Source organism: Chinchilla lanigera, unplaced genomic scaffold, assembly GCF_000276665.1.
Source record: "Chinchilla lanigera isolate Chin_1 unplaced genomic scaffold, ChiLan1.0 scaffold00074, whole genome shotgun sequence".
In the NCBI taxonomy this organism is placed as follows: Eukaryota; Metazoa; Chordata; class Mammalia; order Rodentia; family Chinchillidae; genus Chinchilla; species Chinchilla lanigera.
The window spans coordinates 1,693,300-1,711,044 of record NW_004955475.1 but is presented as its reverse complement, the minus strand read 5'-3'; the positions used below and the strand labels follow the sequence as shown (position 1 = coordinate 1,711,044).

General features: G+C 43.2%; 2 protein-coding genes across 3 annotated transcripts in view; one reads left to right on the top strand and one right to left on the bottom strand.

The window, feature by feature from the left end:
- The window catches only part of Fgd1 (FYVE, RhoGEF and PH domain containing 1), a 49,337-nt gene extending 41,666 nt beyond the window's left edge, over positions 1-7,671 (top strand). Inside the window, exons 13-18 of the mRNA XM_013502823.1 lie at positions 2,143-2,173; positions 2,650-2,751; positions 3,647-3,772; positions 3,943-4,104; positions 5,876-6,019; positions 6,543-7,671. Coding sequence (XP_013358277.1) covers positions 2,143-2,173; positions 2,650-2,751; positions 3,647-3,772; positions 3,943-4,104; positions 5,876-6,019; positions 6,543-6,848 — 871 coding nt within the window. The 3' untranslated portion in view covers positions 6,849-7,671. The remainder of the gene's footprint in view (positions 1-2,142; positions 2,174-2,649; positions 2,752-3,646; positions 3,773-3,942; positions 4,105-5,875; positions 6,020-6,542) is intronic.
- On the bottom strand, positions 7,641-12,119 carry Tsr2 (TSR2, 20S rRNA accumulation, homolog (S. cerevisiae)). Of its 2 annotated transcripts, none has more exons than XM_013502825.1 (5): positions 12,002-12,119; positions 11,780-11,870; positions 9,277-9,368; positions 8,597-8,793; positions 7,641-8,422 (listed from the first exon to the last, which is right to left on the bottom strand). In XM_013502825.1, the coding sequence occupies exons 1-5, from the start codon at positions 12,080-12,082 to the stop codon at positions 8,341-8,343; spliced, it is 543 nt and encodes a 180-aa protein (XP_013358279.1). In that variant the 5' UTR covers positions 12,083-12,119; the 3' UTR covers positions 7,641-8,340. The 2 variants fall into 2 exon arrangements, with proteins under 2 accessions (XP_013358279.1, XP_005401579.1); XM_005401522.2 differs by having other exon boundaries at positions 8,617-8,793; positions 12,002-12,115.
- Positions 12,120-17,745: the final 5,626 nt, after the last annotated feature.

Sequence of the window (17,745 nt, the reverse complement as noted above, 5' to 3'; positions counted from 1 at the left end):
CTCCCTTCCTTTTTCTTGGGACAAAACTCCCATAGTAAAGTGCTCAGGGCTTAAGTGTACCTTTACGATGATGTATTTTGACAAATGTAAATATTTGTGTCACATTTATTTGTTTGTTTATACTTTTTAGGTACTGGGGATTGAACCCAGGAGCTATATCCAAGCACTTTTTTAAAATTTTGAGACAGGGTCTCCCTCGGTCTAAAAATTTCCCAGGCTGAGCTGGAACTTTTGATCCTGCCTCAGCCTCCTAGAATGCTCCAGTTCATTTTTTCATATATATGTATTAGTACTATGAATTGAATGCAGAGGCTTTTGCACTAAGCTACATCCACAGCCCTTTATTTATTCATTTTATTGACTGATTTAGCTTGAGACAGAGTCTCACTAAATTGTTAAGTTGGCCAGGTGGGGATCAAGCTTTCCAATATTCTGGCCTCAGCCTCCCAAAGTGCTGGGATAACAGGTGTGTGCCACTATGCCCGACTATCATGTATATATTTTTAAATAAGATAGAATATTAGACATATTTTGTATATTTTTTCTCTAAACATTATAAACTTTCTATATTATTAATATTCTCTCATAGTAATAATATACCATAATTTTTTTTTTACCTGACCTATTGTTGGATGCTTAAGCTGCTTCCAATTTTTCACTATAATAAAAAGCATTGCAATGAAAACTTTTTTGGTGTTTTATATATTTAGTGTTTGTCTTTTTTGAGACAAGGCTTCACTATGCAGTTCAGGATGGCCTTGAACCCACTTTGTAGCCCAGGCTGGCCTCGAATTTACAGTGATCCTCCTGCTTCAGCCTCCCCAATGCTGCAATCACAGACGTGCACCATCATGCCAGCTTTTTTTTTTTTTTTTTTTTTTTTTTCCATGCAATCTGGGCATTATTCCTAAAGTCTTGTTCAAGGTAGCCTTGAACTATGCAATCCAGGCTAGCTTTGAATTCATGATGATCTTCTTGCCTTAGCCTCCCAAATGCTGAGATTATAGGCATGTGCCACCACACCTGGCATATATTATAAATTATCCACATTAATTTTTAATTTTTTGTGTGCTGCTGGGAATCAAACTCAGGACCCTATGTGTGCTAGACAAGTGTTCTACCACTAAGCTACATCCCAGCCCCACTGCAGTGCACATTCTTACAGCTAAATGTTGACTCATATCCCTGCTTTTTTCATTAAGTGGTTCTAAGGATATAATTACACTTTCATATTAGAAAAATAATGGTGTCTGGATTGTGGATGCGGAAGGCAATTCTAAGAGGCCAGATGGCAGCTGGCATGGTAGCATGCATGTGTAATAATACCAGCTATTCATGAAGCTGAGCAGGAACATCACAAGTTCAAGGCCAGTTGGGACTAAAAAAGGAGACCCTGTCTCAAATAACAAAAACGCTAAATGGGAGGCAGCAGAGAAGGTGAGGTCCTATTCTTAGTTGAGTGGCTCATGAGGCTGCACTAGGTTAAAGGCCTTAGAGAATGCAGGACAGAGAGAAGGGTTAGGGGGGGAAAAGGGAGGCAGAAATCACACTGATTTGAGCATCTAGTGCACCAGACATTGTGCCAGGCACTTTATATGTGTCACCTCTGTCATGCTCAGAGCAACCCAGGGAATGATCATCTCCATATGGCAAATTTTAAAAATGAACTGCCCTCTTTTCTCAAACTTGATGCCCCAGTAGCTGGGAATTTATTGATAGGGTTTGTTGTTCTCACATACACTGTACCCTTACTTTTCTACCTGAAGCCTGGCACCTCCCTGAGGAAACCTTCCTTAAAAGCCCCCACCTAAACTTCACGCTGGGTTAGGTCTCCTGCTCTGGGTTCCTCAGCCGTTTTCACCTTGTCACACCACTGATCCCCCTGAATTGTCCCTGCAGACTCTGAGCCCCTTCAAGGAAGGTCTTCTCTGAGGCCCAAGTTCCTAGCAGCGTCTGCAAGGTATTAGTAATTGCTGAATAGGTAAACCCAGACAGGTTAAGTGACTTATCCAAAGTCACACAAGTAATAAATGAGGCAGAGGGTTAAACTCAAGTGTAATTCTAAAGCATCTGCTCTTTACCACTCCAGTGGCTTTTTGTTGGCCTGCCTAACCCAACATCTTTCTTTTTTCCCCCACCAAGGACTGAGGAGGAGAAGAAAGACTGGGTCCAGGTAACATCAAAGACAGCTTTGTGGTGGAGGGTTGGAAAAGTATTAACAGGTCTCCTAGGGGTTGGTGGACTCTCCCCCAAAACATGTATGACCTGAATGGACCTGGACACCTACCTTCCAACAAACTTTAACATCTTCATTTTATAGATAAGCAAAGCAAACTGAGGTCCAAAGGTTACTGGAAACTCACAAATTCTTCTTTTAGAAAGGTGGTTCCCCTGAAGGTGTAATCCCAGTGAGTCAATAAGCTCTGATGGTGGCAAGGAAGGCTGCCTGAGGCTTTTCCAACAGTTCCCCTCCTTCATGTTATCATCTCAAGCCTGGTACGGGAGGGATTTGCTCGAGGTTAGAAGTCCTGCATGGGCTGAGAACTCAACTTCCCTGACTCCAGAATAGGCATAGGAAGGTGAGGTAAGGGTGGAAATGGGTGGCTTTATGGGGTGATCTGACCTCTCATTTCTTATACCTTGAACCAGGCCATCAACTCCACCCTCCTGAAACATGAACAGACACTAGAGACCTTCAAACTGTTGAACTCAACAAACCGAGAAGATGAAGACACCCCCCCCAACTCTCCAGTAAGTGTCCCCATCATCTTCTGCACTGGGACCCCTTCCAGGCCTCTAAGTTCCCACCTTTCCAAGAGATGATCCTCTCTCTGTGTAAAGATCAGAGAGAAAATGCATCCCTCAGAAGCGCAGTCCTCTATTGGTAGGGCTACAGAAATATCATTGGGGAAACCAAGGCTGAAAAAGCAAGAATGACTTATCCTCAGTAACAGTGTTGCTGTGTGTGGTGGCACATGCCTGTAATCCCTGTAATCCCAGCACCCCAGGCGCCGAGCCGGGAGGATCTCCATGAGTTCTAGGCCAGCCTGGGCTACATACTGAGTTCAAAACCAGTCTGGACTATACAGCAAGACCCAGTCTCAAAAAACTGAAAACAAACAAAACCCCCACAGTGTTAGGCTGAGTATGGTGGTACATGCCTATAACCCCAGCATTCTAGGAGGCTGAGGCAGGAGGATCACAAGTTCAAGTACAGCCTGGGCAACACAGTGACTTAGCCCTGTCTCATAAACGAACAAATAAATGGCTGGGAGCCGAGCATGATGGTGCATGAATCTAATCACAGCCCTTGGGAGGCTGAGGTAGGAGGATTGCTGTGAATTCGAGGCCAGCCTGGGCTTCACAGTGAGACCGTCTCTAACAACAACAACAACAACAAAAACAGCTTAGCGCAAAGGCCCTGACTGAAACCCCCAGTACTGTACTACTACTACTAATAGTATTTTAAAAACCACACTGTTAACACATCAAGGTAGGAGCATAGCCAGAGTCAAAGGCAGGTTTTCTGAATGTGTTTGCTGCCCCGCAACCACCAGTGATAATCTAAGCCTTGAGGCAGATTGGCAGGGCAGCCTGTCCTGGGCTGAGGAGCTATCTCTCACCTGGGATGTGCCTCTTCCCACAGAACGTGGATCTTGGGAAGCGAGCGCCTACACCCATCCGAGAAAAGGAAGTCACCATGTGCATGCGCTGCCAGGAGCCCTTCAATTCCATCACCAAACGCAGACACCACTGCAAGGCCTGTGGGCATGTGAGTGTTGGGAGGTGGGGCACAGCCAAGGAGGGGACAGGCTGACAGCCCAAAGGCTGTCTAAGTGGCAACCTCTAAGGGGAGGAGGCTGCAAGTCTGTTGTGGGAGTTGGTACCCTGAAGGGGAAGGCCTGCTAGAATCAGGCTGCTCTTGCGCACTTGCCACCCCAGGTGGTTTGTGGGAAGTGCTCCGAGTTCCGGGCCCGCCTCATCTATGACAACAACCGGTCCAACCGTGTGTGCACTGACTGCTATGTGGCCTTGCACGGGGTGCCCGGAAGCAGTCCAGCCTGCAGCCAGCATACACCTCAGCGCCGGAGATCCATCCTAGAGGTAAGAGCCAGACCCCCAACCGACTACCCCACACATAGGCTCCAGCCACTTACCAGTGTAAGTGGGGAAGCCTGGGCATCTCTGAAATAGTAGGGTGCTGTGCATGTACACTGATGCTTTGACCCAGACTTGGAGTAAAATGAACATAAGAGTGAATGAAAGGTAGTAATCCTCACAGTAAGTAATGTACCCATGCTATTATTATCATAGTTTATCAAGCAGGAAAATGATGCCCAGAGAGGTTATTTGCCTAAGTTACCCAGTCAATGAGTGGCAAAGCTAAGGTTTTTTTTTTTTAAAAAATATTTTGCCATGCATGGTGGCACATGCCTGTAAATCCCAGCACTAAGGAGGCTGAGGCAGGAAGACTGCCAGTTCAAGCCTAGCCTAGGGCTACATAGTTCAAGGCCTGTTTGAACTACATATTGATACTCTGTCTTTGATCAATCTGGCATACCTGTATCTGGTAATCTGAGCAACTACTTTGAAGATAACACTAATACAACAACCATTGTTGATTTCCTGTCATCTTGTTTTGAAATTCTGTATCTTTTTTTATAAGTTTTTTTTGTCTTTTTTGAGACAGGGTTTCGCTATGCAGTTCAGTGCCTTCAGCTCACTTTGTAGCCCAGGCTGATCTCAAACTCACATCCTCCTGCCTCAGCCTCCGGCTCATTTTTATAGTTTTTGTGTTGTTTTGCTTTTGTTATTTTGTTTTTGTTCTTTTCCCTTTATAATAAATAAAAAATAAAAATGCCCCCCACTAGTACTGGAGATTGAACCCTAGGTCTCTGCATTGAGCTATGTCCCCAGCACTTTTTAAAAACTTTTTTATTTTGAGATAGGGTCTTACTATGCTGTCCAGGCTGGGCTCAAACTTGAAATCCTCCTACCTCAACTTCTCAGAGGACTAGGATTATAAGCATCTACCACTATGCTCAGCTAGTTTGTTTCTGAGACCAGGTCTTGCTAGGCTGCCCAGATTGGCCTTCAACTCTGGCTTGAGCAATCCCCCCACTGCAGCCTCCCCAGTAGCTGGGACTCCACTGCCTGGCTCTAGGCTATTTTTAAATTAACAGATTGCCTTTTATTACCAGGTAAACAAAAAACAATAAAGCTTTATATTCCTTTTGCCTAGAAGTTAGCACTATAACACTTTTCCTTCCTCTTTCCGGGAACATGCGCATGCACACATTTTCAGACTTATTTTAAACAAATGTAGGATTTATTTAACACTTAAAGAGTGCTTCCTCTGTGCCAAAAACTATTCTAAATGCTTTGAATATAGTAATTTATTTAATCCTCACAGCAGCCCTCTATGCTCTCCTTCCAAGTCTGTACCTTTTCACCCAGAACTGGGATTCTGCATTAACCACCCACCCTCCCCTTTAAATCAAAATGCTAGATTGCCTTTCACTTAGTGCAGACAATGGATGTGTGACGAAAGATGAAAACAGGTGAGGGGTGAGTGACCTGACGAATAAACAGGCTGACTGAATGTGTCTGGCTGGTACTCGGATGCCCCCACTGAAACCTGCACACCCCTTCCCCTGGCTTGTAGAGGCAGCAGCCATGGCCCAAGTCAAGCAGACAAGCCTAGCTTTGAATCTCGATTCTGCCGTTATCTTGGGCAGATCATTCCTGCGACCTCAGTTTCACCGTCTTCACCTGAAACATGGAAGTAGCTATCCATACGCAGATACTAGTTAAGCCGGGAGGAGCTGGGCTAGCCCTCCCCCAGTACTGACCTCCCCTCTATCTCTGGCCACAGAAACAGGCCTCTGTGGCTGCAGAGAACAGCATCATCTGCAGCTTCCTGCACTATATGGAGAAGGGTGGCAAAGGATGGCATAAGGCATGGTTTGTGGTCCCCGAGAATGAACCCTTGGTGCTGTACATCTACGGAGCCCCGCAGGTACGTATTCTGCTCCTCTGGGTCCTTTCAGCCACCTGGGAAAGCCTCACTTCCCTCCAGTGCTTGACCCTTCCTTGACTCTGGGGGACAGGGAAAGCCTGGCTCCACCTCAGGGGAAATCAAAACCACTACCCTGTATGACAAAGACTAGACAGACACAAGGACTGATTGTACGCTTAAGCATGGGGGGAAAACAGATGAGCTGGGGGAGCTGGCATTTGCAGAAAACAGGAATGAAAGCAGGGCCCGCTAGGTCTAATGCTGAGTAGGGAAGAACAGACAGGCAGGAATAGTAGCCTAGAGAAAAGGCCTGAAAGCAGTAAGAGACTGGCTCACCTGGTTCTGGATGTGGGCGAAGATGGTATTTGAACCAGCCTGCATTCTAGCCCCAGTCCAGACATTTTCTTATTGATTAAGCCAAGGAATGTTCTCAAGCAAGGAAGAAAAATAGGGGAGCAAATGCGAAATCATTAGAAGCTGGAACGGAAGGGAAGGTGACCCCAACTATGTCCCTCCTCTTCAGGATGTGAAAGCCCAGCGCAGCCTGCCCCTCATTGGCTTCGAGGTGGGGCCTCCTGAGGCAGGGGAGAGACCTGACAGAAGGCACGTCTTCAAGATCACCCAGAGCCACCTAAGTTGGTACTTCAGCCCCGAGACAGAAGAGCTCCAGCGGCGCTGGATGGCTGTGCTTGGCCGGGCAGGCCGTGGGGACACGTTCTGCCCAGGGCCCACACTGTCTGAGGACAGGGAGATGGAAGAGGCCACAGTGGCAGCTTCAGGTGCCACTGCTGAGCCGCCTGAGACCCCCCAGACCCGGGATAAGACCTAGAGGGTTGGTTGGGGGGCCCTGGGAGCCCCAACTCCACATTCTAGCTGCCCATGTCCAATAGGAGGTTCCAGACCCCTCCCTCCCAGCTCAATCAATACTTGAACTCCCATCACGGGCACTTTCAATCCTGAATGCTGGGTCTTGGGTTTTTTAATTCATCTTTTCACAAAACGTGGGCTTTTTAAAAATATTCATACAGTGATGTTCATTTTTTAAAAAAAACCCTGTCCCCAGGGAAGGTGGGAGCTATTGCTAGACCCACCTGAAAAATTAGGCTTTTTTTTTTTTTTTTTTACCCCATCCCCCAACGCTCCACAGATCCTGCCTCTACCCAATTCTCCCCAAAAGCAACAGAGGCAGAAGACCTGGATTCAAGTGCCAGCTAAGCCACTGATCCTGGGGCCCTGACTCATCCCTGCCTCCTCAGCCAGTGTCTTCACATGTATAACTCCACATGGAGTGGTAACTAGAGCCCTCTTACCTCTCCCATGGTTTATAGCTTCCACTCAGTCCCAAGGCTACCGAGTATTTTATCGTCCAGACCCATGGCAGGGCCACTGGGCAGGACAGGGGAATGGGGGACAATGGATACTCTTTGTTGTTTTGTTTTGTTTTTTTTAAAAAATACAATTTATTTCAGGCTTATAGTAACTTTCAGAGCACTACTGTGCTCCATTTGTCCATCTGTGTTTGTCCAAATTACCAGGCGACTAGGGAAAGCCCAGAAATCACTCCCTCACTGAACTCTGCAACTCAGCTCCCAAAAGACTGATTCCATGCTACAGGCCAAACTACAATTAAACAAGACGGTATTATTTATTAAGATGGTAAGCCTCATCCCTAGACTTAAATGGGATGGGAGAAAGAATGAGGAAAGAGGTTGGAGGAAACCGCAAAGAGCTGAACTCTTCCGACCTCACCACCTAGCCTAGTCTTAACGTTCCTCGGAGGTCCCAAGTTCTGGGCAGAGATAGGAATTGCTGCGTGTGTGTGGTGGGGTAGGAACAGCTACTTTTGCTCACATCTTCACATGTTCTCTTCTGTCTTCATGCTGTCTCACCATTCCTGAACCAGCCAGCCCCCTAGTGCCCAAGTATTGGTCCTCAGGCTGGTCCTCTCCACAAATCCACCTACCCACTGTCTAGCAGTCTAGCTCCTCCTCCAGCCACACCATACTCACTCGTCCCCTCCTCTTCACACTGACTACACCCAACAGGCACTGAACTGGGAAACCTATGGTAACTAACAGCCTAGAGGGTGTGGTGGACAGGTCCTATCACCCCTCCAACCAAGACTGTAGGGCTTTTCCTCACCCGGAGGGAGCTAAACAGGAGAACAAGAGAGGAGATCGGGGTAGGGTAACCAGTCCAGGCGTCTACAGCCCTCCAAAAAAGCCCCTAAAAATAAGTCTTAGAACGCCAGTCCACAAGGGCCCAAACCATTTCCAGCCCCACTCATTTCTTTCTCCGGACTATGGTCCAGCCATCTTCTACTATATCCTCTTCCTTAATAGTCTGAGAGTTTGGATCCGAAGTTTCAGGCTGCACAGCAGCCACATCATTCGTAGCTGTGACCTGGAGGGGAAATACAGGAGAGTGCTAAATACATTGGCCACTGGAGACCCAGCCTCTGCTCCCACCTTTTCCCAAATTGGCTATATGACCTATTCTTTGGATAACACCACCAAGAACAACCCCTCATCACTTCCCTGTGAATCTAGAAAATTGAAAACATCTATATCCCCTCACCCAAGGGCCATCCCCTTCACCTCCATCTCTTCCACACTGTCTGCACCATCTTCTTCCTCATCGGTCTCTCTGGCTGTCTTAAGTGCAGTGGCTGTGACTTTGCACTTTCTCTGGGTGATGTGGGAGGCCATCTCCTTCAGAGCAGCCCCATCACCCCTCTGGAAGTGGTGGAACATGGTCTGTAGCTGCTGGCTCACCTACCAAGAAAACATTCAACAAACTTGAATTTTCCATAGAATCTACTGTACAACTGGCTTGTATTTATAGCACAAGTAGGAAGTTAGAATTTTCCAGATGGGTATAGAGTTCTTTCCTAAGAAGTTCACCAATCAAACAACTACATGTGAAGGATTCAATTGAGGGCCTAAAGCATTGAAGGAGAGCCTCCTAGTAGGAAAGGCACTAGAATTGGGCTTTGAAAGACAGACGATGCAAAAAGTAAAGTGATTTCATCAGGGAGAACAATGTCAACCAGAGCAGAGGTGGAACTATACCTGGCTCACACTGCCAGTGGGAAAGAGGTGGGGAACAAGCCTGGATGGGAATGATGTATGGACAGAAATGAAAGGAAGGTAAGGTTTAGATTTCTTCTAGCAATAGGGAGTCTTAGAAGGGTCTTGTGTAGGACCCCAGAGAAGAACAGTTATAGCCAAGAGACAGAGTGGCCGTGGTAAGCTTACCTGGGGCAGACTCCCATCTTCCACAACGGTATCAAACTCATTGGTCATCAGCTCCCCAAGGAAGTCTTCTACCTCATCTAGCTCCAAGTCAGCTGAGTAGGAGAGGACAGGACCCTTTGGTCAAAGACCAGCCAGTTTCATCACCCCTGCCCACTACTCTTTCAGTACCTGCATGGGTCCCCACCTGGTTCGTGGTAAAAATCCCAAACAATGAACCTTTTATTCACTAAAGTACTGTCTTTTATCTAGACCATTCTAACTGGCTGTCCCTCTATGTGATCTTGAACAAGCTACTTACATATCTCTGGCCCTGTTTTCTTATTTGTAAAGTGGAGCTAATAGGGGCTTCCTTGAAGGTCTGTTATAAGCTGTCACCCAACACAGTGCCTGGCACAGGAAGATCCCTAATGCATGTTAATTTCCATCACTCCAGGGCTGAAAAGACCCTTCACAAGTGTGGTTCCATTAATACAGGAGACCACAGACCAAAGGGATAGATAAGAAATAGATATGTTACTTCCAACAGTGAAATCACCACAACCTTGAACAAACACTGTACTGTGTGTGGCTCTGGTCGAGACATCCTGGCTGGGCTTCACACATCTTGTAGTCCCATGCTTTCGACCTTTTCTGAATTACAGAATAACTCAAGAAAGTCTTCTACCTTCTCTTCCCGCTACATTCTCTCCCTGAGAAAGCTCATCCATCCCCTTGCTATTCCCTACCACTCAAACCTACTCTGTCTCCACCTGAGACTGTTGTGTGCCCAGATGTTTCCCAGGGGCCTCAGCCTCCCCTCCCCCATACCCAAAGGCAGACTCATCACCCTACCCTGCTAACCTGTATCTCATCCTCCAGGGTTCTGATCCACGAAAGGCACCTACTCCACCCAGCCACTCACACCAGAAACTGGCCTCTTTTGTCCTCCCCCCTCTACACCCAAGCATTCTCCAATGCCTTAATCCATCCCTTCTTTTCCATGACCCAGTGGCCTACTTCAGTTTTCTTGATTTTTCAGCACCAACACAGCCTTCACATCATTCTTTCCGTCTTCACGACATGCTCTACACTGATTACTTTCTGAACCTTTTAGTCAGCAAAGCTCATCCTATCACTCACCTTAGAACCTGCCCATGAATTTTTATCACCTACTGTAGTGTTTCATAGTTTGCTTTTAGGAAACATCAGTTCTGCTGGGTTTGAAAGGAAGCTATCCATAGACAGAAACAAAGGCAAATAGGTTTCTCTTTATTGGTTCTTATCCTTCATGCTTTGAATACGTTCATGAGTGCTTAAGTTGGAGCTGAAGAAAAGAGCTTACATCATGTGAAGAAGCTTTTTCTTCCCTTAACATCTAACTTGATGAGTCTTCCATAATATGCATTTTGGCAAAACTGGCCTAAAGAATAAGATCAAAGGCACATAAGGCCTTCCTCGTCTTACCCTTTGTGGGGAGGGTCTCCCTACCCCGCCAGCTTCATTCTCTACCGCTCTTCCTCCCCCACCTCCACACCTTACAATACAGAGTCCTCTGCCACTTTCCAAATACAACACATTTTCTCAAACCACCGAGTCATTAAGTGTTCTCTGCCTGCTCAATCCAGTTAACTCCTTCTCCTTCAGACCCAGCACTAGCACCCCCTTCCCCTCAAAAGCCTTCTCTGGTCCTCAGGCCCATGTTACCCCAAGAAGTCTGAGCTCCTCTCTGTCAGAACATTTACCGCATAGTGTTGTAACTATCCATTTTTTTGGTCTGAATCCCTCACTGGGCAATAAACTCTTAAGAAACAGTCATCTCCAAGGCCAGAAAATGAAGAAGGTTGTGAAAACCACAGTAGGCAAGAGGCCTTTTACAGTACTTGACTCCTTGTTCTGTATAGCCCTCAAGACAAGCCTAAGGTGTAGACCTCTACTACCCAAACAGCCACCTGTGGCTGCAGGGCAACTGAAATGTGACTAGGCCAAATTCTGATGCGCTAAACTGTAAAATAATAGATTTTGAAAACACTAAAAAAGTAAAATATTTCAATAATATTTTACATGTATGGCATATTGAAATATTTTGGGTATGAGTTCAATAACATTAGTTTCAGGGGCTTGAACTTTATTAAAAGTAAATGCTTCCTATTTATTTTGCGGTGCTGGAGATGGAACCCAGGGCCTTGAAGATTTTAACGTGAACACTCTACCTACCCCTGTGCTACAGCCTGGCCCAACAGTTTTTAAATCACATGACACAACTCATTCTACTGGACAACACTGGGGCGGATACTTTTATGTTCGTTTTAGAAACTACGAAAAATGACTCTCAGGAAAATAAAATTCCTTGTTCAGGGCGACAGCATGATTCAGTGGCCCAGCCACACGACGTTTAAAGCCAGAATTCGGACTCCCAAAGTCTGCATTCAATTCACCTGGCCTTCAGGTACCAACCGAAACTGCGCAGGCGGAAGCGCTACCTCCCCAGGCTCCTCTCCCCCTCCACGCCCCCACACACACTCACCATTGCGGATGAAGTACTCCTCCACTGCACTCCCCAGCCACTCGGCCTTCTCCTGGCTGTGCACGCCCCCGAAACCATTCTCCACGGCGATCTGCAAACACAGGCCCGCGCCCGCATCAGTTTGGTAACCGGCCTAGGGCGGCCTGCGAGTCTGCCGCTTATGCCACCCAAGTTTTATTTTGTCCCGGGCCCTAACCTTGATACCACCAAGACTTCACTCACCTGCAAAGCGGGCCAGGCCTCCAGCGCCACGCGAACCCCAGCTTGGAAAAGCGCTCGCGCATCTTCCCCAGCGCCCGCCATTATCAAGGCGAAACCCACGTGCAATTCACGCGAACCAATCCCTCCGCAGCTTGCCCCAGGCGGAATAAGCCGAAAGCCGAGCCGGAGACCGCGGCCGGCGGACCCGGCAGCAAGACTAGAACAATAGAAAGTCTATCAGAGCGATCGATGACACCAGGGTTACTCACTTCTAATTAAAGGACGCTCTACATGAAGGACGTGTGAGGCAGTGACTTCCAGATCCGTGGGTACTAGGCAAGAAGGGTGCGGGGAATTTATTACACATACAGTTTCCAGTTATAAGGCAGAGGACTCAGGAGCATAACCTAGAAAATCTACATTTTAAACAAGAGTCGTAACATTTATAGAACATGGTAACTAACAGCAGAACACACTTTTTTGGTAGCACAGATGATTTATTGAACTTCATCGAGAAAATGTGACGCTGTTCCACAACAAAACTATTAAACTTTAGATTTCATGAGGAAACGTGTTAGCAATATAGGTACTTTCAGTAAAACTTTCTCATTAGTATCTAACCACATTGGATTCTGTAGTAATTTCCTTTGCTGTTCTAAAATTAAGATTTTTAAAAAACAATTCTGATATTTCAATTAAAGATCATAGTTGAATTCACAGATTTACAAAATGTGTGATATGTGCTTTAAAAATTAACAGTTGTTAGATAGCCACCATTTTTGAAGTGATTTCAATAATGAGTTTTATAAATATTTTGTAATGTATCTAGAAGCTTTAGCCTCATTCAAATGAGTGTCTTCTTTTCAAAATAAAAGCATATGTACTAAAAATTAAAATGGTAAGGTGTTACAGATGAAATTAAAATATTTTAAAATTAATAAATGCTAAAGTGAAAAATAAGCTCTTTCATAGAACTGTAAAGGATACTTCTTACCAAAATGTTAAATTATGTGGTTTTTTGTTCTTTGGTTTGTTTGTTCATTTGTTTTGACGGAGGGTCTCCTTAAGTCTAAAATTGCCCAGGCTGGGCTGGAACCTTTGATCCTCCTGCCTCATCCTCCCAGAGTGCTCTGACTAAAGGCATACATCACCATAACTAGCATATTTTTTATTTTTGTTTTTATTTTTTGCAGTCCTGGGAATTGAACTCAGGGGCTTTTGCACTAAGCAACACCCACAGCCGTTTATTTATTTATTTACTTTAGTTTGAGACAGGGTCTCACTAAACTGCTAAATTGCCCCAGCTGAGCTCAAACTTTGTAATCTTCTGGCTTCAGCCTCCCAAAGTACTGGGATAGGTGTGTACCACCAAGCCTGGCTATCACATATGTATTTTTAAACAAGATAGAATAGTAGACATATTTTGTATATGTTCTTTTCTCCAAAAATACTATAAACTTTCTATGTCATTGATGTTCTCTTGTAGTACTAATATGCCACTATTTTTTTTAACTTGGCCTAATTTTGGATGCTTAAATTGCTTCCAGCTTTTCACTATAATAAAAGCATTGCAAGCTGGGAATGGTGGAGCACACCTGTAATCCCTGCACTTGGGAGGTTGAGGCAGAAAGATTACTGGGAGTTCAAGGCCACTAGGCACTACATAGTGAGTTCAAGTCCAACCTGAACTACATAGTGAGATCTTGTCTCAAAACAAACAAACAAACAAACAAACAAACAAGGGTCAGGGATATAGTTCAGCGGCAAGAGCACCTGCCTGGCAAGCATAAGGTCCTGAGTTCGATTCCAGATACCAAAAAAACCCCCAAACAAACAAATAAAAAATGTACATTGCAATGCACAACCACACCTAGCTAAATTGTTTGTTTGTTTGTTTTTGTGGTACCAGGAATCAAACTCATGACCTCGTGCTTTCCAGACAGGCGGTGTGCTGCTGAGCTATATCTCCAGCCCCTTAATTATGTTTTTAAAAGCCCATACAATAGTGGAAAAACATGTGCTTGCAAAGTCAATTAACTTTCTTCCTTTAAAAAATGATTTGAAAACCAATAAACAGTTTCTCTTTAAAAAACTATCATACAATTTATAGTTACTATAGCCATGATTGCTTTGCTATAAAAATAGTTACAAATCAATGTCAAATTATTTTTTTAGTTTTGATTTTTATTAGGACATATTTGCATTGCATACTAATTACATTCCTTGTCGGGTGTTGGTACATATACATAAAAGATCTCAATTATCTTTTTCATCCCCTTTCCTTCCCATCTCTCGACTTGCCTCCATCTCTTGATGCCCTTCCCATTTGAACAAAGTCTGTCTCCCTACTTCTACTATCATTTACTTTGCCCTTTATTTATATTTTGGATTTCTCATATATGAGAAACCATGTAGTATTTAAGTTTACAGGTCCAGTTTATTTCATTTAACATTATTGTCCCGAGGTGCACCCATTTTCCTACAAACCACCCAAATTTGTTTTTTATGACAAGGTAGTTCTCCATTGTCTGTAAATATGACATATTTTTTATCCATTTATTATTATTTTTATCCATTTTATCCATTTATTATTATTTTTTATCCATATTTTTATCCATTTATCTATATGTTTATGGACATATAGGCTGCATCCAAGATGAATTGTGCTGATATAAACATGGATATGCATTTACAACTGTTATATGATGGTTTAACTCTTTCAAGAAGATGCCTAGAAGGGGAACAAGTGAGTCAAATGGAATTTGTCGTTTTAAGTTTTTGAAGAATCATTACTCTGGTTTCTCTTCAGATCGTATGAATCTTTCGCCTAAAGTTTTTGAAGAATCTCCGTACTAAGTTCCGTAGTGGTTGCATCAGTTTACATTCCCACGGACAATGTAGGAGGGTTTGTTTCTCCCTGAAACCTCACGAACATTGGTTATTATTTCATTTCTTGATAATGGCCATTCTTTCTGGAGTGAGATGGATTCCCAATGTTGTAGTAATTTGCATCTCTTTGATAACCAGTAACGTTGAATATTTTTCACTTATTGGCCATTTGTACTTGTTATGAAAACTGTCTATTCATTTCAGATGCCCATTTTTTTACTGGATCTTTTTTTGGGGGGATCTAATTTTTTGAGTTATTTACATATTTTAGACATTAGGCTTCTGTCTGAGGAATAACTGGAAAAATACTTTCTCACTCTGTAGGTTGTCTCTTCCCTCTGTTGGTTATTTCCATTGCTGTGCTATGCTCTGCTGTGTGATATTTTGTTCGTATTATGATCCCATTTGTTGATTCTTGGTACTATTTCTTGAGTAATTTGGTTCTGTTCAGAAAATCCTTCCCTACACCAGTGTTTTCAAGAGTTTTATCTTCCAGTAGAATGTTTCTGTTCTAACATTTAGAACTTTCATCCATTTTTAGTTTAGCACATGGTGGATACATGGATCTAGATTCAGTGTTCTGCATGTAGACAGCCAAATTTCCCAGGACCATTAATTAAAGAGTCTATTTTTTTTCTGCAGTGTGTTTTTGGCCCCTTTGTCAAAGATCAAATAGCTGAATGTCCCTGGGGTTGTTTCTGCATCTTCTATTCTGTTCCATTGATTCTTGTGGCTGTTTTTGTCCCAGGACCATGCTGTTTTCATTACTGTAGCTTTGGAATATAACATCAAATCTGGGATTGTAATGCCTCCTGTTTTGCTCTTGTTATCTAGAATTGCCTTTGCTACTCTGGGTCTCTTCTGGTTCCATATGAATTTTAGGATAGTTTTCCCTGGTTCTGTGAGGAATGCTGTTGGTATTTTGATTGGGATTGAATTAAGACTGTATATCTGTTTTAGAATTATGGTTATTTTGACCATGTTGGTTCTACCTGTGCAGGAAAATGGGATATCTTTTCATCTTCTTATTTCCTCTTTGCTCTTCTTTTTCAGAATACTATAGCTTTCCTTATAGAGGTGTTTCACTTCCTTGGTTAGGTTAATTCCTAAGTATTTCTTTTTTCTTGATGCTATTATGAAAGATACTGTTTTCCTACTTTCTCTCTCAGTGAGTTCATTATTAGTGTATAGGAACACTTGTTTTTGGTGTGTTGACTTTATATTTGCGACATTACTAAATTTGGGGTCATTTATGTAGAGGGTGATATCATTTGCAAATAATGATAATTTGACCTTTTTCCTTTTTCTACACATATCCTTTTTATTTATTTCTCTCCCCTGATTGCTCTGGTTAATGTTTTGAGTACAATATTGAACAGGAATGGTGACAGTGAAAATCTGTGTGTTATTTCTGATTTCAGAGGGATTTTGTTTCTGTTATTAGAAGGTCTGTCATAAATGGCTTTTATCAATTTGAGATAAGGTCTTTCTATACCTGCTCTTTTCAGGGTTTTTGTCATAAATGGATTTGTCAAAGGTTTTTTCTGTATCTATTGAGATGATCGTGTGATTTTTGTCCTTGCTTCTGTTTATGTGATGTTTTACATTTACTGAGTTGCACATGTTGAGCCATTCTTGCACTTCTGGGATGAAAGCTACTTGGTTATGATGTATGATCTCTTTAATAATTTGTTGCATTCCTTTTGCCAGTATCTTGTTGAGGATTTTTGCATCTATGTTCATTAAAGAGATTGATCAGGAGTTCTCCTTTTTGGTTGGATCCTTGTCCACTTGGGAACTGGGGTAATGCTAGCTTTCAAAAATGACTTTGGGAATACACCTTCCCTTTTGATTTCACTAAAAAGTTTGAGGAGAGCCAGGCGTGGTGGTGCATGCTTGTAATCCCAGCACTCAGGAGGCTGAGGCAGGAGGATCAGTATGAGTTTGAGGCAGCCTGGGCCATATAGTGAATTCAAGCCCAGCCTGAACTACATAGTGGGACCCTGTCTCAAAAAAATGAAGTTTGAGGAATATTGGAATTAGATATTCCTTGATGTTGTTATACAATTCAGCAGTGAGCCCATCAAGACCTGTATTTTTGTTAGTTGGCAGGTTTTTATTACTGCTTCAATTTCACTTTCTGTTATTGGGTTATTCAGGTTTTTATATCTTCTTGGTTGAGTTTTTCCAATTCATATGTATCTAGGAATCCATCCCTTTCTTTTGAATTCTCCAATTTAAGGCATATAGATTTGTGAAATAGTTGCTAATAATCTTCTGGATTTTGGGAGTGTCAGTTGTGATTTCAATTTTTTCATCTCTAATTACATTTATTTGGGTCTTTTCTTTCCTTTTTTGAAAGATTGGCTAAGTGTTTATCCATTTTGATGATTCTTTTGAGCACTCAGCTCTTTAATTCATTAATTCTTTTTATTTTTTCAGCTTCCATTTCACTGATCCTTCTGATATTTATAATTTCTTTTCTTGTACTAAGTTTGAGTTTGGATTGTTCTTATTTTTCTGGGACCTGGAGGAGTATCAGAACATTAATTATTTGGGCTTATCCTATTCTCTGATGTAGGCATTCAGCTATGAACTTCTCTCTTAAGACTGCTTTCATTGTGTCTCATACCTTCTGGTATATTGTACTGGCATTATCATTTAATTCTAAGAACTGTCTTATTCTTTGACTTCTTCTGTGACCCACTGATTATTCAAGAGTGCGTTGTTTAATTTCCATGCATTTGCATAATTTCTGGGGCTTACTTTGCCATTGAGTTCTAGTTTCTTTGATGTGTGATTTGATAATATGCATAGGAGCTTTTCTATTGTTTTGCATTTACTTAAGCATATTTTATTGGCTAGTATGTGGTCTA